At 33.7% G+C, this 21769-nt stretch overlaps 2 protein-coding genes across 2 annotated transcripts; one reads left to right on the top strand and one right to left on the bottom strand.

The window, feature by feature from the left end:
- Positions 1 to 1647: 1647 nt before the first annotated feature.
- LOC132727043 (uncharacterized) lies at positions 1648 to 7879 on the bottom strand. Its single transcript, XM_060712490.1, has 2 exons — positions 7772 to 7879; positions 1648 to 3709 (listed from the first exon to the last, which is right to left on the bottom strand). The coding sequence occupies exon 2, from the start codon at positions 3700 to 3702 to the stop codon at positions 1951 to 1953; it is 1752 nt and encodes a 583-aa protein (XP_060568473.1). The 5' UTR covers positions 3703 to 3709; positions 7772 to 7879; the 3' UTR covers positions 1648 to 1950.
- A 9405-nt stretch (positions 7880 to 17284) lies between these two features.
- On the top strand, positions 17285 to 21673 carry LOC132726937 (protein furry homolog). The gene is made up of 3 exons (XM_060712386.1): positions 17285 to 17403; positions 17906 to 18003; positions 20174 to 21673. Exons 1-3 carry the CDS (start codon positions 17285 to 17287, stop codon positions 20323 to 20325), a joined length of 369 nt encoding a protein of 122 aa, XP_060568369.1. The 3' UTR covers positions 20326 to 21673.
- Positions 21674 to 21769: the final 96 nt, after the last annotated feature.

Here is a 21769-nt window from a genome sequence, read left to right as displayed (position 1 = left end):
CTTTAAAGCTACATTAAATAAATATTTTAAAAATATTTTGCCGTCGGCCTAAAAATCAAGCATTCTACAGTTTCATTAACATGTTTAACAGTATTGTTGTAAATCTCATCAAATATTGTTCATAAATTAGGATTTTAAACGGAAAACCCCACGGTAACACTAAAGTTCGTATACGAATTTTAACATGCAAATGAAGCCTATTATGAGTTCATGTATGCGCTACGTCACAGTTTAATAGTTCCTATCCGGAACACAGCAAATATGATATTTTCTTGTGCAAACACACTTTTACCGTTTTAGCTTCACGGTGCACTAAGCCTGGGGTTCAGAAAAAGTAATCATCTCATAAATAGATTAAATTTGTATAAAAACATCCGTTACAATGTGGGAAATATACCGTTAAATTAGGATTACTACTTATAGTCATGTTTGTTGATTCAATATTGATGTACGGATGATCCGAAGGCGGAGTTTCTCATGCAAACAGAAATTGTATTTCCCATTTCGCCACAATGAGGTTACCCTTTTTTATGCCTTTAAAACTCATTTTAGTTGCCTGGACACTAAAATAAGACCTGGTATCGATATGAAACCCAATTTATTAATGCAATGTCAGTTTTTTTATGAAATTTATTAAATGTAGCTTTAATGTCAAGAGCATAGGTATCTGGTATGTAACATCACATTGTCCTGTACAAAAGTTATATAGATTATGTCAGTCCATTGCACACATGGGATATATGAGCTAAAAATGTTTAAAAATAAAATCTTTACAAATTTTTCTATAAAACTATAATGTTAAGAGCATAGGTATCTGGCATGTAGCATCACATTGTCCTGTACAAAATTTATACATAAATTATAACATGTGTATCTATGTAAGAAAACAAATTTAAGTCACAGTGCTTACTCGCTTAAATTCAGGATTGTTCAAGTATTTCAGTTAGTAAATATTAAGTGAAACACCAGTAAAACAAATATTAAGTGAAACACTGGTAAAACTTTATTAAGTAAAAACACTAAAAAAACGACTAAGGTATATAAAAAATACTTTTTAGTTATTTACAGAAATAAAAAGAGAAATGCATTAAAACAGAACTTTGCAATTTGTTCCATTTGGTGATAAAGTATTCAAATGATATATCCAAGCAAATCTCTTTTAAAAGTCTTTTCAAAAAATGTATTACATTATCAATATGCATAAAATAGGTATTTAAAATTTGCAGTTGAATAATTATTTTTTTATTATTTTTTTACTATTTACAGATAGTAAATGTAAAATTTATCATTATTCAGTATTTTCATTACCATTATTCAATATTGTAGCTTTCTTGTAAAATCATCACACAAGTTCTTCATCAGCATAAGATTTCCTCAGATCATTCAACCGTAATGTTAATTAAAGAGCATGTGACCAAATCACATAGGCTTTTAAATATTTTAAAGCAGTTCTTCCCTAAATTTGTAATATGATTATATGACAAAACCAATTTTATTTTTAATGGCTTACTGTAAAGTGAATCGGTCTATAATGGATGATTTGTAAAACAAAAAATTATGATGTTGAAAGTGTTTAGTATTAGATATAAATACAAACCACAAAAAAAATTTCTATGAATCTTGTTGGCAGGTGTGAGACACATGATCCGATAATACATATATTTATATTGCAGATAATAAAAATGTTCTATAACAAAATATTATTATCCATCATATACATGTTTCATACTATGTATACTAGTTAAAACATTAATAACACTTTTTCCCAAGCAATATTTAAATACAATTTCCAAATGATACATTTCTTTTGTTTATAGCAATTTTTTAAAACACTTATGGAAAATGTGCTTACTGTAGATCTACCCACTTAAATGTTGACAAAATAACAAACATAGGCAGTGAATTGGGTATTAACTGGTTTTGATAAAATACAGTTAAAGTTGTATTGTTCTACGACAGTTTATAGATGTGAATGAAGTTGTCATATTTTGCATCTAAAGCATTACAGCTGTAATACAGCTTCTTTGTTTCTCCACACCAACATACAGCCCATGGTCTCTTCAGATCCTGCAGCACCACCTTTCCTGTAGAACAATCTCCTGATATCTCTTCTATAACATTTCTCTCCCAGTCACACACAAAGACAGTACCATCATCTGACAGTGACATTCCTCTAGGATCACTCATACCACTATAACTACCTATCACATCACCTTGCCAGTTTAATCTTGTTACTGTCTTCATGTCCCAGTCAGATACATAGATAGAACTTCTGTTACATGTGATATACCATGGATATTTGAAAATATTTTTTCCATCAATTGTTGTCAGTATAGTGCCATTCATATCAAAGATCTGAAGTTTTGCAGGATTAAGGAATGACACAACAAGTTTACCTTGATAACAGCTTATACCATAACATTCTCCATCAACCTTCACAGTGTGCTTCTTTATGAGTTTGTTTGATGAGATTGATATAAATTGTATTGTTTGTTTGTCAGGAAGTGTGACAGCAAGTTCAGTACTGGTTACTGTGGTGATATCCCATGGTATATCATCTAGTTGTAGTTGATCAGACACAGATTGACTGCTGATATCCACCATCTTAACAGCATCGTTATTGTAGTCAGTGATGATAAGAAGACCAGGAGTCAGCAGAGTCATTCCTGTTATATAGCATATGTATTCATCTTTTGATGTCTCCACACTGATCTTTCTCGCATGTGAAGTTTGTCTAGACTTTATTTGTACAGACTGACATTCTTTATGAAAAGTTTTATGTGACAATGTACCCAGTGACTTCTCTGTTTTAAGGAAATTTAATATGACATCATTTGATCGAAAGTTGTGCTCTTTGATATCATATGATAAAAGTTGTTGAGTTTTTCCCTCCACATTCTGTATTGTTTTCTCTGCAAGTTTAAGTTCCATGAAAAGTTTGTTGGCCTGTTTTGATGTGTTGAGTTGTTTGATGTTATCTGATGATGTTTTCAGAGATTTGGTTATATCTTCATATGTTGTTTCTGCTGCTTTCAGATGTTTGTTGTTTTCTTGTTCTATGCCTTTAGCTGCATCTTCAGCCTGTCTCTCAAGTTCATCTAGTCTTTGGTTGATTTCTTGCCGAAACTTTTTGATTGCTGCTAATGCATCTTTGAGAGAGCTGTTTGATTTGTTTGTCATGTTCTTGACATCTTCTACCATCTGTTGAAATTGGTCAGAAGTGTGATTCAATGTTTTTAGAATATCTTGATATTGTTTGCTGTCTATTATATCACCAGAAATGTCTGGTATATAATCAACTTTGCAGGAAGTAGCTTGATGTTCAAGGGTAACACAAACACTGCAAAGTAATTTTTTATGGTCATTGCAGTAGAACTTGATCATTTCTTGTGGATGTTTAAGACAGGGTGTGGTCAGGACATCAGACTGGCCTGTGTGAATGGATGTTGAGGGTTGCTGCAATACTTTAGGCATATTAGTAGCGTCCTGAAGTGTGTGATGTTTTGAAAGCCTACTCACTTTATGTGCTGTAAAACAATTCTTGCAGAGGTGTTCCTTGCAGTCAGTGCAGTAACCATGGGCAGGTAGTCTAGGTCCTTCCTCGTCACAAGGCTGGCAGTAAATTTGAAGATCTTCATCTGATGCCATGGATGTTGTAGATGATGAAAATTGTTTTGATGCTTTCTTTCCTGAGACTGCCATGTTTTACCTAAAATGTATAATAATAGATTACTGTGTATTGCATGTTTGTCAAATTGCCTTTTGGTATATATGTAATTATGTCATACTCTAGCAGACAATTCAAAACATAGGTAGTACCTTGCTTACATTTATGGCTTGTTTGAGGTAAAAGGTTGAGCAAAAAAAATCTATTATCTATAAGACATCTTAGACTTGTTCTTATAATACATGTATAACACTCTTACTTCATAATAAGATCCATATTGGTTTTCATTTAAATTTATATTTATGTATTTGTTAATGTCAAAATATTTGTTGTGTTATCATATCTCATCAAACTAACACTTAATTTATGATGTACAAATACAGTCAACTATCGTTATCTTGACATCGCTTTTCTCGATATTTCGTTATCTCAATGAAATTTTGAAAGTCCCGATTTTCTTCCTTCTTTATCTATATTGGAAATATTTGTTTATCTCGATATTTTTATTTTGATATTTTCAGTATCTCGAAGTAAAATTTCAGCCCCGACAGTAATTTTCACGCTATTATCCTTTCTTTATCTCAACTATAAATTTTTTGTCTCTCCCTGCAGAGGTGTGAAAAACACAAACCAGACAATAATCACTTAATAGCATGTGTCAAAAGGATGACTATGTTTGTAACAAGTCGAGCTTTTTTCATGAAAGTTTACCTAATTAATGTATTGATTGACTTATGTCCAAAATGAGTGAATCTTCCACTATTTTTTAAAATATTTAAACACTATTAAATTCATTGTGACTTTAGATGTAAATGAAAAAAAAATTCAGTATAGAAACATTATCGTTGCAATATTGTTTTACAACATCAAAAAAAATCAAACAGCGGTATAACTATCTCGAGAATGGTCTGGATAACCAACTCGGGAGGATGTCTGGATCGACCATGTTGAAAACGTTTTCACTATAGTGGTGTATTACTGAGTAAACCTCACTATGTGTTTTTATCACAGACTTCCATTTTTCCGCTGGTAAACATCTGCTAATTTAAAATTGTTAAATATAGACTTTGGGATATAAGGCTAAAAAAACAAGACATGGTGATATCATACTTTTAATTTATTTGACTTAAGGTATACACATGCCTTTGTAAAAATCAGTTACTACCTTGTTCAAACCTTATACGTTTATCTCGAAATTTCGTTATCTCGATATTTTTTGGACGGTCCCAATGACTTCAAGACAACGAAAGTCGACTGTATATAAAAGTATGCCATTGTTAAAGGCGAATGTACAAATTTGTAAGAATACCATTGTGACAGACAAAAAAGTAATATATACAAATATATAAGTATGCCATTTTGACAGACAAAAGAGAATATGTACAAATGACTAAGTATGCCATTGTGCCAGACAAAATAAAATATGTACAAATATGCAATTGTTACAGGTTTTTAAGTATACAATTTACACATAAAGTACAAATATGTAAGTATGCCATTGTGACATGTACACATCTATAAAAGTGCAAATTTGACAAACAAATTGAAATATGTACAAATATGTAAGTATGCCATTGTGACAAACAAAAATGAAATATGTACAAATACATGTATGTCAGAAAGCCATTTTGACAGGCAAATGAAATATTGTGACAGGCAAAATGACATTAACTATTTTAATTGAAGAATTGAGAATTTCGTACCTCATCAATGAAACTTTCATGAGCCTAAATTATCACAATTATTACATTTTTTGACATCAAATATAAGGTTCATTTATTACAAAATTTAATAAAAAGAAGAAATAAAAACTGCATTTCATTTTATATGGGCTATTGACTGAATTGTATATACTTATGCTTAATGCTTAAGCTTTTTTTAGCTCACCTGTCACCAAGTGACAGGGTGAGCTTTTGTGATAGCTTTTCGTTCGTCGTCCGTCCGTCGTCCGTCCGTCGTCCGTCCGTAAACTTTTACTTTAAAGTTTAAATGACATCTCCTCATAAACCACTACGCCAATTTCATCCAAACTTCACAGGCATGTACCTTTGGTAGTCACCTCTTAAAATTGTTCAAAGAATTTAATTCCATGCAGAACTCTGGTTGCCATGGCAACCAAAAGAAAAAAAACTTTAAATGTCTTCTTTTTAAAAAAATCCAAAGAGCTAGAGCTTAGCCATTTGGCATGAAACATCTTCTAGTGAGTGACTACCAAGTTTGTTCAAATAAAAGCCCTGGGGTCAAAATTGGCCCCGCCCCAGGGGGTCATTGATTTTCCCTATATGCATATAGTAAAAACTTAAAATATCTTCTTTTAAAGAACCCAAAGAGCTAGAGCTAAGATATTTAGCATGAAACATCTTCTAATGAGTATCTACCAAGTTTGTTCAAATAAAAGCCCTGGGGTCAAAATTGGCCCCGCCCCGGGGGTCATTGATTTTCCTTATATGTGTATATCAAAAACTTAAAAAATCTTCTTTGAAAAAACCCAAATAGCTAGGGTTTAGATATTAAGCATGAAACATCTTCTAGTGAGTGTCTACAAAGTTTGTTCAAATAAAAGCCCTCGGGTCAAAATTGGCCCCGCCCCGGGGATTATTGATTTTCCTTATATGTGTATAGCAAAAACTTAAAATCTTCTTTGAAAAAACCCAAATAGCTAGAGTTTAGATATTAAGCATGAAACATTTTCTTAAGTAAGTGTCTACAAATTTTGTTCAAATAAAAGCCCTGGGGTCAAAACTGGCCCTGCCCCAGGGGTGTCATTGTTTTTAACTATATGTGTATAGTAAAAACTTAAAAAATCTTCTTTTAAAAAACCCAATGAGCTAGAGCTTAGATGTTTAGCATGAAACATCTTCCATTTTCTTATGGGTGTCTACCAAGTTTGTTCAAATAAAAACCCTTGGGTTAAAATTGGCCCTGTCCGGGGGGGGGGGCGATGGAGAAGAAGGATGTCATTGTTTTTCATTATATGATTTTCATTTTATGTGTGTAGTAAAAACTTAACATCATGAAACATCTTCTAATGGGTGTTTTCCAAGTTTGTTCAAATAAAAGCCCTGGGGTTTAAACTGGCCCACTCTGGGGGCCTATATACAGGTGAGCGACCTCAGGGCCATCATGGCCCTCTTGTTTTTTTTTTACCTCATTTTCGGGCCAAAGTTATTTTGTTTTGTATGTGAGAATGAAAAGCCTTTGTTTCGAATGTTTCCTGGCCAGCCAAAACAATTAAATTTGTTTATCCAAAATATTCTTTTATATTGCATATAATTTTTTTCTGTCTGTTTTTATTATATTGATAATTAATTTTTAGGCAGCAGTTATATTTCTGATAAGGTAGTAAAAGGGGAAACAATATAAATAAATTAACTATGACAAGCCTATACAAACTAGATGTTGTGTTCAATATATAGAGGATATTCAAATTCTTTTTATAAATACATGATTTATTTTCATCGAGTGGTATGAAAATAAATGAGTGGCGGTAGCCACGAGTGAAATATAGTAATTTTCATGCCACAAGATGAAAATAAATCATGTATTTATATAAAAACTTAAATTTTCTGTTTATTATATACATTTTTCTCTTTTTTGACATTAAAATTTGAAAGACTTTCCCTTAAATTTTGTGTACTGGCAGAATTTAAAAGAAAGTAGTCCGGCAAGACACCAGTGAAAATACGGAAAATATGTTTCACTGCAGTGAAAAATAAATTTTTATAGTGAAAATACGGAAAATGAAAATACGCATTTTATTTCATCAATATTTCTCAATATTTCATTTATAAGTATATAATAAAAATGTTGTCTGCAGACAAACATACCGACAGACTGACAGCACAAAACTAAAAAATATGGAATAAAAATCGCATGAATTTTGTGCAATCATCATTACTGTTTAAAACTGCTATTTATATTCTTTTATGTATTAAACATTGTTTAAAAAAGGTCCTATTCAATAATGTGTTGAAATTTCATTAACCTAAATTTGTTAACAGTATTTTAATACCATAGAGCTTAAAACCAAAACCATTATGCTTTAAAAAGAGCAGTTTATGCCTAATTTAAATATTAAAAGAAACAAAAAGGAAATCATCCTACCTTAAGTTTTCCTCAAAATTGTGTCACAGGTTTGAAATCATCCACTGTAATGTCTTTATTTTTCTACAAGTTTAACGTAAATATTTTGCTGTTACTATTGGATTTCTGCCTTTATGACATTTTAATAGGGTCATTACTTCATTGTTTTTGTTAACACTGATTTCTAAAATTGTATTAATTTCAAACTTGGCAGATTATAAATAAGATAACAGACTTCTATTTAGCTGATTTGATTCAAGTGCATGGTGTATGGCGAAAAACTATTTAGAAGTGGTGAAATAAAAAAAGTAAAAGGGACATATTTTTTTCGATATATATGTTTTGAAAAAATAAACTAATTGATGGCTGACTGGTAACAATAAAATCTGTCTTATGTTGTGGTTCGGATCGGAATATTTGTCCTCAGGGGACCCGCCCCTTTGGTAGTAATGGGATATTAAGGTAGACCATGGGTAATGCATTACCTGTACTATGAAGAGTATTCAAATAGGCTAGAATCGCTTGTAAACTACATTGAAATTGAGGGGCGTGGGTTCAAACCCCAGAAGGGGCAACTTTTTTTTCTTTCTTTTTTTTTTCTTTTTAACGTTATTTATGTATCTCTCTGATCCCTTATGGAAGAAAAAAAGTTTGATTTAAATTATATAATTATTTTAGGTTTTTTTTGCTAAATAATGCCAAAATTTATAGCAAATATGATACCAGATATTTTCAAAGTTTGATAAAATAAAAACTACACGGTAAAAGTATTTTATATTTCGCATGATCAACTAATATACCTTTGATAAAATTTAGGCAAACTTTGAAAACAGACCCTCATTTCGATAAATTTAAGGGATATTTTGAATAAGGCATTTTAGATAGGGAAATGGTAAAATTAGTGTTAAAAGTGGGTGGGGTAGGGTAACATTTTTATACGTATTAAGAACATTTTGTTTAGAAACAAACATTTTGCTTGTGAATGTGTTACCTGAATGTTATTATTTGTTTCTTAACAATGAGCAATAGAAAAACATTTTTTATAATGATGATATTACAGATTATTTACAGTTTCCTCATTTCTGAAAATAAGTCCTTCTAATGGCAAAGTCTTAGTTCAGAAATATATCCATAACTCATACACCACACGGTAAATTTTATTTAAATTTTGCATACAGGTGACCTTGAAGGCATATAACTGTCCTATGTTGTCAATTTTACAGTTCCTTATGGTGCCCATTACCCATGGTCTACCTTAATGAAACTTCACAGGAAAAAGTAGTACAATCCCTAGTTGTTCCTATCGCTGGAAAGTCCAGGCCCTCTGAACAAAATGGCCGCTAGAACTATAAATATGAAAATATTGTGTGTAGTTTAACAGTTCAAACTGCTGGCGGAATATTGACATAAGGGATCAGTACCATAACTAGTTTTGGGAGACATAATTATGTTTTTGTGACATAAACCCTTTCTAGTTTTGCTCAAGTGGTTTAAACTTTCTTTTTAAGATTTTTTTTCATACAAAACAACAATTAAATTACACACCCAAATATGACTCAATTACCTTTTTCTACATTGAAAAAAATTGACCATTTTCTTGCAAAAGATGTCATGTGAGATATCTAGGGTCATCATAGCTGCCATGTTAAGTATATTTTGCCTTATTATATGTAGAACATCTCAATGCATAATTTTTAGCTCGACTATTCGATAAGAATAAGTAAAGCTATTGTAGTCACCCGAGCGTCGGCTTCCGCGTCCGCATCGGCGTAAACACTTATGTTAAAGTTTTTGTAATACTTCAAAGTCCATTGATATATGGCTTTGAAACTTTGCACACTTGTTCACCATCACGACCCCAACCAGTAGATAGGAGGACATAACTGTATCAAGCATTTTGACAGAATTATGTCCCTTTTTCGACTTAGAATTTACGTTAAAGTTTTTGTAATACCTCAAATAGTTTCAAAGTCCATTCATATGGCTTTGAAACTTTGCACACTTGTTCACCATCATGACCCCTCACACTTGTTCACCATCATGACCCCAACCTGTAGACAGGAGGAGATAACTGTATCAAGCATTTTGAACAGAATTATGCCCCTTTTTCGACTTAGAATTTACGTTAAAGTTTTTGTAATACCTCAAATATTTTCAAAGTCCTTAGACATACGGCTTTGAAACTTTGCACACTTGTTCACCATCATGACCCCAACCTGTAGACAGGAGGAGATAGCTGTTTTAAGCATTTTGACAGAATTATGCCCCTTTTTTCGACTTAGAATTTACGTTTATGTTTTTGTAATACCTCAAATATTTTCAAAGTCCAGAGACATATGGCTTTGAAACTTTGCACACTTGTTCATCATTATAACCTCAAGGTATAGACTTGGGGAGATAACTGTGTCAAGCATTTTGACAGAATTATGCCCCTTTTTTGACTTAGAATTTATGTAAAAGTTTTTGTAATACCTCAAATATTTTCAAAGTCCATTGAAATATGGCTTTGAAACTTTGCACACTTGTTCACCATCATGACCCCAACCTGTAGACAGGAGGAGATAACTGTTTCAAGCATTTTGACAGAATTATACCCCTTTTCTGACTTAGAATTTACGTTAAAGTTTGCATACCAGATATTTTCATATACTATTGAAACAAGTTGAAATTTTATACTCTTCTTTGAGAGCATAATAGGACTCTCTTCAAGGCCTATAACAGTAACATGGATTTAAAGGAAAATTTGGCCCTTTTGAAACTTTACATCATCAAGGCTCTTTTACTATCAAGCACTAAGAATAGTCGAGCGTTGCTGTCAAACCAACAGCTCTTGTTTCATTATGATTGTGTCACAGGGTGAGAAAAATGTGCAGCCTGACCGGGACTCGAACCCGGGACCCTCGGAATACCGTTCCGCGGTTCTACCGACTGAGCTATCCGGCCGCTTACACATCTTCTCCCCTAAATAGTGAACAGTTCTGAACCGTGACATACTTCACCACAATATTGAAATTCGTCCTCGAATTTCACAAAGCTACAGAGCAATGCTAATTGAACTCTGAGCTATAAGCAGTCACGGTCCCCCGTTGGGCGCCAAATGTCACAGGGTGAGAAAAATGTGCAGCCTGACCGGGACTCGAACCCGGGACCCTCGGAATACCGTTCCGCGGTTCTACCGACTGAGCTATCCGGCCGCTTACACATCTTCTCCCCTAAATAGTGAACAGTTCTGAACCGTGACAATTGCATATAAGTTTTGGGTAAATATTATTTGTAATTCTCTTCCTTGCGGTGTGTATTTGTCCCCTCTCCTTCCATAACTATGTCATTTATCGGTCCAGCGGTTCGTTGCATTTTCCTTGTCCGGAGCATAACTTGAAGACTAATGGTTTGAATTCAATTTAACTTTATACAGTGGTCAAGCACATTGAGAGGAAGTGCAGTGCACAAGAACCATAACTACATCTTGACTAATTACAGAGTTATTACCCTTTGCAACTTTTCCTTTTCCGGAGCATAACTTGAAAACTACTGGTTGGAATCCAAAACAACTTAATACAGTTGTCAAGCACAATAAGGGGAAGTGCAGTGCAAAAGAAACATAACTTTATCTAAAGTAATTACAGAGTTATTGCCCTTTGTTACTTTTCCATTGCTTTCTTTTGTACGGGCCATAACTTGAAGATTAAAAGTTAGATTCAATATAACTTCATACAATGGTCAAGCACATTGAGAGAAAGTGCACAAGAACCATAACTCCATCTTGACTAATTACAGTGTAACTGCCCTTTGTTACTTTTCCTTGTCAATACAGAGTGATTGCCCTTTGTTACTTTTCCTTGTCTGGAGCATAACTTGAAAACTACTTGTTGGAATCCAAGTTGTCAAGCTCATTAAGAGGAAGTGCAGTGCACAAGAACCAATACTCAAGTTTGACAAATTACAGAAATATTGCCCTTTGATACTTATCCTTGCCCGGAGCATAACTTAAAACATACTGGTTGGCATTCAAAACAACTTCATACAATGGTCAAGCACAATAGGAGGAAGTGCAGTGCACAAGAAATATAACTCTGTCCAGACAGGGTTCGTACAGTCTTAAAATTGCTTAAATTTGAGTCCCTTTCTTAAAATGTGCTTAAAAATGCAAAAAGTGTTTAAAAGTCCTTGCATTTGGTAACTCTCTTGAAAAGTGCTTAAAATGTGCTAAAATTTGCTGAAAATGTGCTTGAAAAAGTTTAAATCACAGAATGACATAGTTTCGATACAAATAAATGGTTAACAAAATAAAAAAGAATGCTCCAATTTACTATCAAAATCAATGAAATGTTACACAAGGTCACAGTAAGTGGACAAATTGCAGTTGTTTTAAACTAATGTGTATTTGATACGCCCTTCCATAAATTCCTGAAAATGAATATTCAACAAAAAATGTCGAATAAACTATCCATTTTAGGTTGAAGATTGTGTAGGTATATGTGCAACAATTGTGCTTGAAAAATGGGAAAATGTGCTTAAATAGTACTTAAAAAGTCCTTGAATTTTGGCATTTGATGCATGTACAAATCCTGCCGGAGTAATTATAAAGTTATTGCCCTTGTTACTTTTCCATTGCTTTTTTCTTGTCCAGAGCATAACTTGAAAACTGCCAGTTAGAGTTCAATACTATTTCATACACTGGTCAAGTATATTGAGAGGAAGTGCAGTGCACAGAAACTATAACTCTATTCTTGACTTATTTAAAAGTTTTTGCCCTTTGTTACTTTTTATTGTCCAGTGCATAACTTGAAAATTAATGGTTGGAATTCAATGAAACTTTATACAATGATCAAGGGCAGTGAGATGAAGTGCAGTGCACAAGAACCATAACTCTATTTGGACTTATTACAGTTATTGCCCTTTGTTACTTTTTTGTCTAGTGCATAACTTGAAAACTGGTTGTAGGAATTCAATACAACTTGTTACAATGGTCACGCACAATGAGAGGAAGTGCAGTGTACAATAACCATAACTCCATCTTCAATATTTATTGCCCTTTGTTCCTTTTCCTTGTCTTTATGGACTTATTACAGAGTAAATCAATAAAATTTCATCAATGGCCAACTGCATTGAAAGGAAATGCAACACACAAGAACCGCAACTATCTTTATTTGCCCATAACAATAACTCTATTTCAATTCTTGTACAAGGTATTCTGTTACTAGTAACATCCTAATTTCCGAAGCTGTCTTGCGAAGGATTCACCCTTAAAGTGCTGGAACCGAAATGGTTAAGCCTTTGCCACCAGTATAGAGCCAGGCCAGCTTGCACGTCCGTGCAGTCTGAACAGGCTCTATACAGAGCTAGCAAACTTTAAATATTCAAATTGATATCCCTAAAATTGATAATGGACAGTCCCAAAAAATGATAGTGGGACAAGTCCATTTAAAATATTCAGCATGTTCAGGGTTTATCACATTTAGTAATAGTTCAAGTTGTAATAGTAAAATGATGTGTCATGCGCAACAACCGGACCCCTACCTCCAAGGTCAAGGTCACACATGGTGATTAGAGGTCAACATTGTCTATTTGAAGGTACATGTATATATGTGTCCGATCCATAACTTTCTTACCCATAAATACTCAGCACAAATGTTCACAATAGTAAGACGATGTGTCATGCGCAACAACTAGTCTACCTCCAAGGTCAAGGCCTTAGTTGGACATTTAAGTTTAACATAGTCTGTTGCAGGGTATATTTTATTTCAAGTGCATAACTTTCTCATCCATCAAGGGCTTTTGAAAATACTTGGCACCTATGTTCACAGTAAGAAGATGATGTTTTGAGCGCAACAACCAGACGCCTACTTCAAGATCAAGGTCACACTTGGTGATAAAAGGTCAACATTGTCTATTCAAAGGCATTTGTGATGTCCGATCCAGAACTTTTTCATCTATCAAGAGATTTAAAAATAACCTTGCACAAATTTTGACAATAATAAGATGATATGTCATTCATAACACCTTGACCTTACATTAAAGGTCAAGGCCATAGTTGCACGCCCGATGTACTTCCAGTAGTCAGAGAACCCAACTAATTGTCTTACTTTTCAATATAATCGCCCTGTACATCAATGCACTTTGCACACCTGTGCTCCAACTTGTTTAACCATTCAAAATAGAACTCTCTATTTTGGTCCTCAAAGAACACATTAACCCCCTCCCTGAGACCTTCATTGCTTCAAAGAGGTCTACCACAAAGCTTGGTTTTCAGTTTCAAAAACAGGTAGAAGTCAGAGGGTGCCAAGTCCGGAGAATATGGGGGATGGGGAAGAATTTTAAAACCGCGGTCAGTTGCAGCAGCCATAACAACTTTGGATATGTAAGCTGGTGCATTGGCATTGTCATGCAGGAGCAGAAAGCCTTGAGACAGTTTGCCCCTCTTTTTACGCGTGATTTCTTGACACAGACGTCTCAATTCATCTGCATTGTACGTACAGTTAATGGTTAGACCTTGCTCAAGATAGTCAATCATGATAATTCCCTGACTATCCCAAAAAAGTAAAGCCATCATTTCCCCCGATGATGGCACCCTCTTGAATTTCTTCATCATTACAACATCAAACATTGTCAGAAGGCTTATCTAGGTAATTGCTCAGACGAGTTCGAACATGGGTCATTTCGGATGAAAACTAGGTCACAGGAGCTAATAATAGAAAACTCTTAACACCCTAGTGGCTACTGTTTTGATCCAAATATTCTGGATATTGGTCTGAAAGAGTTTGTTTTGATGATTTCTAGGTCAAGTTCGAAAATTGTTTACCTGGGGTCAAAAACTAGGTCACACTGTCCAAATATGGAAAAACAATACTCTAGTGGTCACATTTTTGACTCTCATCATCAATCTTTGTCAGGATGCTTGCCTAGTTTATTGCTCGAAGGAGTTTGAACATTGGTCATCTCTGATGGAAAAGTAGGTCACTGGAGCTAAAAATAGAAAATTCTTGTTACAGTGCTGCTATGATAATGTGAGAGTGACGTTGCATTTTTTGTGTATGATAATGTGAGAGTGACGTTGCTTTTTTGTGTACACAAAAGTTTACAACCTTTGTCTGAATAGGTAAAACCATGTATTTAGACGCGAATATGATTCAAGATAAGAAAGCTAATTGGCAATGTTGGTAAAGTAAATAGGATGCCATACAAATTATTTTTTATCATGAGTTCGAGCCTCACAAGTTGTCAAACCTTTTTTTAGCTCACCAGAACCAAAGAAAAGCCCTTAGACATCTTCTTCTACAGAACTAATTGATGGATGATCACCAAATTTGTCTGCAGCAATCTTGGGTAGTCTTTTATCAAGTTTGCTGATATTATTTTGATTTGACCCTTTTAGGGGCCACAACAGCTAAAAGTAAACATACCTTTAAATGTCTATTTCTACAGAACTATTAATGGATGATAACCAAACTTTGTCTGTAGCATTTTTAGCTTGACTATTTGATAATAATAAGTAGAGCTATTGTAGTCACCTGAGCGTCAGCGTCCGCGTAACCACTTATGTTAAAGTTTTTGTAATACCTCAAATATTTTCAAAGTCCATCGACATATGGCTTTGGAACTTTGCACACTTATTCACCATCATGACCCCAAACTGTAGACAGGTAGAGGTAACTGTATCAAGGATTTTGACGGAATTATGCCCCTTTTTTGATTTAGAATTTATGTAAAAGTTTCCGTAATACCTCAAATATTTTCAAAAACCATTGACATATGGCTTCGAAACTTTGCACACTTGTTCACCATCATGACCCAAACTTGTAGACAGGAGGATGTAACTCTATCATGCATTTTGACAGAAAAATGCCCCTTTTTCTACTTCGAATTTTTGTTTAAGTTTTTGTAATACCTAAAAAAAAGTCAATTGACATAGGGCTTTGAAACAAGATGAAATTTTATACTCTTTGAGAGCATAATAGGACACTCTCCAAGGCCTATAACTGATACATGGATTTAAAGAAAGAAAAATTCCCTTTTGTTAGGAAACTTAGGAAATTTTACATTATCAAGGCTTTCTTACTATTAAGCACTAAGAATACTCGAGCGTTGCTGTCCTACCGACAGCTCTTGTTGGGTTATTTTTATCAAGTTTGCTTACATTTATTTGATTGGCCCCTTTTAGGGGCCGCTAAAGCTAAAAATAGAAAAACCTTGAAACATCTCCTACTTCAGAACCAATTGATGGATGATCTCCAAACTTTGTCTGTATAATTCTTGGGTACTCTTTTATCAAGTTTGTTTATATTAATTTGATTAGCCCCTTTTAGGGGCCACTGAATCTAAAAATAGAAAAAACCTTCGAACATTATTTCCTACTGAACTAATTGATAGATGATCACCAAACTTTGTAGCATTATTAGGTAGTCTTTTATCAAGTTTGCTCATATTAATTTGATTAGCACGAGGTTTAAGCTCAAGCTTAAATGCCCCAGGTCATGGCATTTCTTCAAATTATTGTTTAAACGTATTCTATGCTCAAATTTAATATTAGAATATATTGACATTTCAACCCTGTAAAGCAGTTGTTTCAGGTGAGCGACTCAGGGCCATCATGACCCTCTTGTTTCTTTCTCAATTGAATTGGAATATAAAGGCAGTTTTGTTATAATATCCAAATGAATGATCTTGATAAACCGAAATAATGATTTTTATCCTGTGTAGTGTGATATATTTAGTATAGTAGTCATTGTACTTTTGCAGTGCACAAATATTTCGTGCCAACTTAACAATAGTTGAAACAATTTATGTACATGTATGCATTCCGTATAAGGTCGCACCAACTTGCTAAATATGACAACATTTAAAAACAAAGTGAAATGAGAAGTTAATAGAAAATAACACAGCACATATAATCTTTACAAGAAAAAAAAATATTCTTACATATTCTTACTCGATTGATAATTATACAGAATTTTTTGGGACCGAACCTTGCTGTCTTGCAATGATACATAACGAGACATTTACCTGACAACTGTACCTGCTGCGTTACGCCAACATTTGGTAAATTTGTCAATATTTTAATTTGTATGGCAAGCCTGCTTGAAATTAAGATAATAAACACAAGATAATAACTGTTTTACACCTTTATAGTGGTCTCGACCACCGCATCACTAAATAAATATCCTAAACGCACAGTAACTCTTTAGTGGCTACTGTTGTGATCCAAATATCCTGTTAATATATGGTTGGCAAGTTTGTTTTGATGATTTCTAGGTCAAGTCTGAATATGTGTTACCTGGGGTCAAAAACTAGGTCACACTGCCTAAATATGGAAAAACATTGCCCTTTTGTTTGTCTGTTCTAAGGGAAATTCAGCTGATTACACTAGCATAGAACAAAACTTAAATTATAGGCAATAAAGTTAAAATGCTTGACAAAATATGTGTATCGTTTGCTATATTTAGGTAAATGATATTTCTGTACAAGTGAAGAGTATCAAAGGGGAAGTCACTGCTGCCATGTCAGAGCTAGAGAATGGTCAGGCATCACGCCTGAATGTTGACTCCCCTAAACTCCCCTAAACCAGTCACAAAACAAGATGCATTCTCCAGTCTTACAGAGTATATCAAAAGTCAACAATACCAAAAAGCAATACAGCTTGTCAGATCTTTCAGGTATGGTTTGGTAGCGAACTATTTAAGTATTTTGTTTTAGATATCCATAGAAAAATTTATGTTTATAAGCAATTTATTGAAACCAGTATTTAACATCAACAGCGTATTAATCTGTAGAAAATCTATGACTTCTAACCATTTTCACAAGAAAATGGACTAAAAGTACTTTTCCATATTTTTGATATCTGAAAACAGTTGTAAACATAAATAAAGGAAAAAAATGTCAGTCTTATGCTAATTATCAATAAACACTGGTACTGACATGAATAAACCTTTCTAACTAATTATTATGACAAGTATTTAAAATATAAATTTCTCCATTTCATTAAATTCAATTTCCTTGTCTTGGAACGATTTAAAGCCTCACTTGCATCATTACAGCACACATATATCCTTTTATATTACATTGGTGACACCTTGTTGCTCATCACTAAAGGAAAAGTTACATTCAAACTTCACTCTAAGGTTTCCAGTTTATTATAAGAATGTAGAAACATTTCAGGACAATGTGGCCTGGTGACATGTTTGGACAATCACAGGATGATGACCTTGTAACCCTGCTCAACGTATTTTGTATTGAAATGGCTGAAAAGAAAACAGGTACCAGTACTGTCATATTATCAATATTTCATAGTTGTAAAAGATCTTTTTTAGAGAAATCCCTTCAAGCATGTTAGTTATCTTAAACAAACTGCAATTATTCTTGATTATCTTTAATATTGTTACTATTGTATCATAAATTATGCCCCCCTTCAAAGAAGTGGGGGTATATTGATTTGCATTTGTCTGTCTGTCGGTCCGTAGACCAAATGGTTTCCGAGTGATAACTAAAGAACATTTAGGTCTAGGAACTTCAGACTTGGTATGATGATTGCTCATTGACCAGTAAATGACCCCTATTGATTTTGGGGTCAAAAGGTCAAAGGTCAAGGTCACATTGACCTTGTAGGTAAAAAAGGTTTCCAATCAATAACTGAAGAATGCTTAGGCCTAGGAACTTCAAACTTGGTAAGATGACTGTTATGACCAGCACATGACCCCTATTGATTTTGTGGTCAAGGGAATAAAGGTCAAGATTACATTGACCTTGTTGGTAAAAATGGTTTCCGCTGGATAAATAAAGAATGCTTAGGCCTAGGAACTTTAACTTGGTATGATGATTGTTCATGACCAGCACATGACCCCTACTGTTTTTGGGGTCAAAGGTCAAGGTCACATTGACCTTGTAGGTAAAAACGGTTTTCGATAGATTACTAAAAAATGCTTAGGCCTAGGAACTACAAACTTGGTATGATGATTGTTCATGACTAGTGATGGACCCCTACTGATTTTAAGGTCAGTTGGTCAAAGGTCAAGGTCACATTTACCTTGTAGGTAAAAACGGTTTCCGATCAATATCTAGAGAACGCTTACGCCTAGGAACTACAAAATTGGTATGATAATTGTTCATGACCAGTGGTTGACCCCTATTGATTTTGGGGTCAAGGGATCAAAGGTCAAGGACACATTGACGTTGTAGGCAAAAACTGTTTCTAAACAATAACTAAAGCATACTTATGCTTAGGAACTTCAATCTTGGTATGATAATTTTCATGACCAACAGATGATCCCTATTGATTTTGGGGTTAAAGGTCAAGGTGACATTGACCTTATAGGTTGAAACGGTTTCCAATCAATAACAGAAGGACGCTTAGGCCTAGGAACTTCAAACTTGCTTTGATGATTGTTCATGGCCAGCAGATGACCCTATTTGATTTTAGGATCAAGGGGTCAAAGGCCTAGGTCACATTGACTTTGTATGTATAAACACTTTCTGATCAATAACTTGACAACCCATGGGCTGTTGGCTCTCAGACTTGGTAGGTGCATTGGACTTGACCAGTAAATGACCCCTATTGATTTTGGGCTTGAGGGGTCAAAGATCAAGGTTGCATTGACCTTGTAGGTAAAAACGGTTTCTGATCAATAACTTGACAAGCTATGTGCTGTTGGTTCTCAAGTTTTGAAGATGCATTGGTCTTAGCCAGTAGATGACCCCTACTGATTTTGGGGTCAGGGGAACAAAGGTCAAGGTTGCATTGACCATGTATTTAAAAATGGTTTTCTATCAATAACTGGACAACCCATGGACCATTGACCTTGAAGCTTCACAGATGCATTGCTTTTGGTCAAAAGATGACCTCAATGGACTTTTGGCGTTAAGGGGTCAGAGGTCAAGATATATAGGTAACAACGTTTTTTGATCAATATCCAAACTCACGGGCCTTTTACCTTCAAACTTCACAGGTGCATTGGTCTTGGCCAGTAGTTAACCCCTAATGATTTATGGGTCAATGATCAATGTCATATTGACCTTGAATGTAAAGACTGATTCTGACCAATAACTCAACAACTCAAGTTGCCTAAAATCCTTTTGGTATGCACATTTCCAGGTCTTATCATCTTATGTAATATAACAACTTGACTGTCATTAATGAGGCATACGTGATTCATAAAATTTATGCATATATATTTTTTGGTAAGATTTGAAATAACATTGTCATAAAATTGTTGCACACAACCTTTGCAGTTACAATTACCTAGTGACTAGTCATGACCAGTAATTAACCCTTATTGATTTTTGATCACTAGGTCAAAAGTCAGTCATAATAACCTGATCACATGACTAATTGGCTGCCGATAGGGGGCATACATGTTTTACAAACATATCTTGTTAATGTAAAAATGTAATTATCAAGATATTAAAACTACTATGATTGCTATGTTTCAGGTGTATTTGTACTAACAAAAGTGGAGTTTGATATTGGTTTGTTATATAGCCAGTTATTGGACATTAATCAACAAATAAGAAACTGGACTAAACCCTCTCCTCAACAGTCGTGCACAGGAAACAACGATTTATTGGACTCCAGTACTTTATGATAGTATAAATATTCTGAGCCTGACAAGAAAACTACAATTTATTGGACTTGAATAAATAAAAATAAAATAAAAATGGTAATATGTATTCTGATCAGAACAGAAAACTATAATTTATTGGACTCAAGTAAATAATGATGGTAAAATGTATTCTGATCTGGACAGGAAACTATAATTTATTGGACTTGAGTAAATAATGATGGTATCACAGTTTTTAGTATATCACATATTCTGATTATGGCATTGATATTTCTCGCTTTGTGAGAATTAATAAAGAAATTGAGCATGGCTTACAACAATTTTGAGTGTTGAAAATTGAGTACCGCTTAAGCCGGTGCTAAAGGGAGTGAGGAATGTTCCACTTCTTCATTATCATTTATGTACAAACCCAATAAAAACCGTGTCTGCAATTTTCATGTAATTTTGTTGTTATTGATGAGATTTTACAGACAATGATTGATTTATCTCATTGTTAAGTGATTGTCGAATGTTTGTTAAACTCAGTTGAGATGTATATATTTTGAGCATACTAGTAAACAAGTAATGTGAGGTGGAATAGAATAAGTTATGCACCCTTATATTGCTAAATTTGGGACAATGTTTTAGTGATATATCACATGATAATGTGTGACATAAAATATTTTGTTCACGCCAAGCACAGTTATAGTTACAGTGCTTTATTATTTCTAACACATTTTGCCAGTTACATTTAATATGTCACCTGTGCTAGGCTTTTTCTATAGCGAACAATCAGGGTACCATCACATTTCATATTTGATCAAAATTAAATTGTTTTATGTCCACTTATGACATGATAAAATGATATGTTTTTATACAATTTTCTACAGAGAACAAAATCATGTCATGTAACTTTATTTGTAAGAAGTGCCAAATTTGTTGTTTGTTCTTCAAAACATATTAATGTTAATTAGAAAGGTTGTAGACTTTGTTAGAGAAATATTTGTTGTGATATATTTGTCACTATAATAAATTCCTTCATTTTGTTGTACATGATCATTGTCAACATGATAGATACAAACATAATATTCCAGTTAGCCTCTTTATATCACTGACTTCTAAATCAATAAAATGTAATGCAAATTGTCTAAATAAATTAAAAACAAAGACAGAGGAATAATTTACCCCTTTTACAGATTTTTATGCTCTAAAACCGTAATTTGATATGTGGCAGATGTAAAAAGAAATCCTTGTACTTCATCACAATGTTATTTTTACATGATCAAAAAAAAATTAATCCTTCTTAAAGTGGCATGATACATGTTGCGTCACTCAAATGTACGATCTTCATTTTATTTCTAAGTATATTTCTCAATATCATATATCTGTTTTATGTGCCCCGGGGTTGAGTTTTTTAAAAAAATTTTTAAATTTAATATGTTTGGGGGTTTGAAAACTGTTTGGTTCCTTTAAATTAAAATTTTTAAAG

The sequence above is a fragment of the Ruditapes philippinarum genome, unplaced genomic scaffold (genome assembly GCF_026571515.1).
Source record: "Ruditapes philippinarum isolate M1 unplaced genomic scaffold, ASM2657151v2 ctg2991_1_1_1_1, whole genome shotgun sequence".
Lineage (NCBI taxonomy): Eukaryota > Metazoa > Mollusca > Bivalvia > Venerida > Veneridae > Ruditapes > Ruditapes philippinarum.
This window is presented reverse-complemented; position numbering and strand designations above follow the sequence as displayed.

Bases quoted from the DNA above. Each gene is read 5' to 3' on its own strand.
- LOC132727043 (XM_060712490.1), bottom strand. From the start codon at position 3,702: ATGGCAGTCTCAGGAAAGAAAGCATCAAAACAATTTTCATCATCTACA.
- LOC132726937 (XM_060712386.1), top strand. From the start codon at position 17,285: ATGTTGACTCCCCTAAACTCCCCTAAACCAGTCACAAAACAAGATGCA. The intron at 17,404-17,905 runs GTATGGTTTGGT...GAAACATTTCAG, and splicing joins CAGCTTGTCAGATCTTTCAG to GACAATGTGGCCTGGTGACA. The intron at 18,004-20,173 runs GTACCAGTACTG...GCTATGTTTCAG, and splicing joins AATGGCTGAAAAGAAAACAG to GTGTATTTGTACTAACAAAA.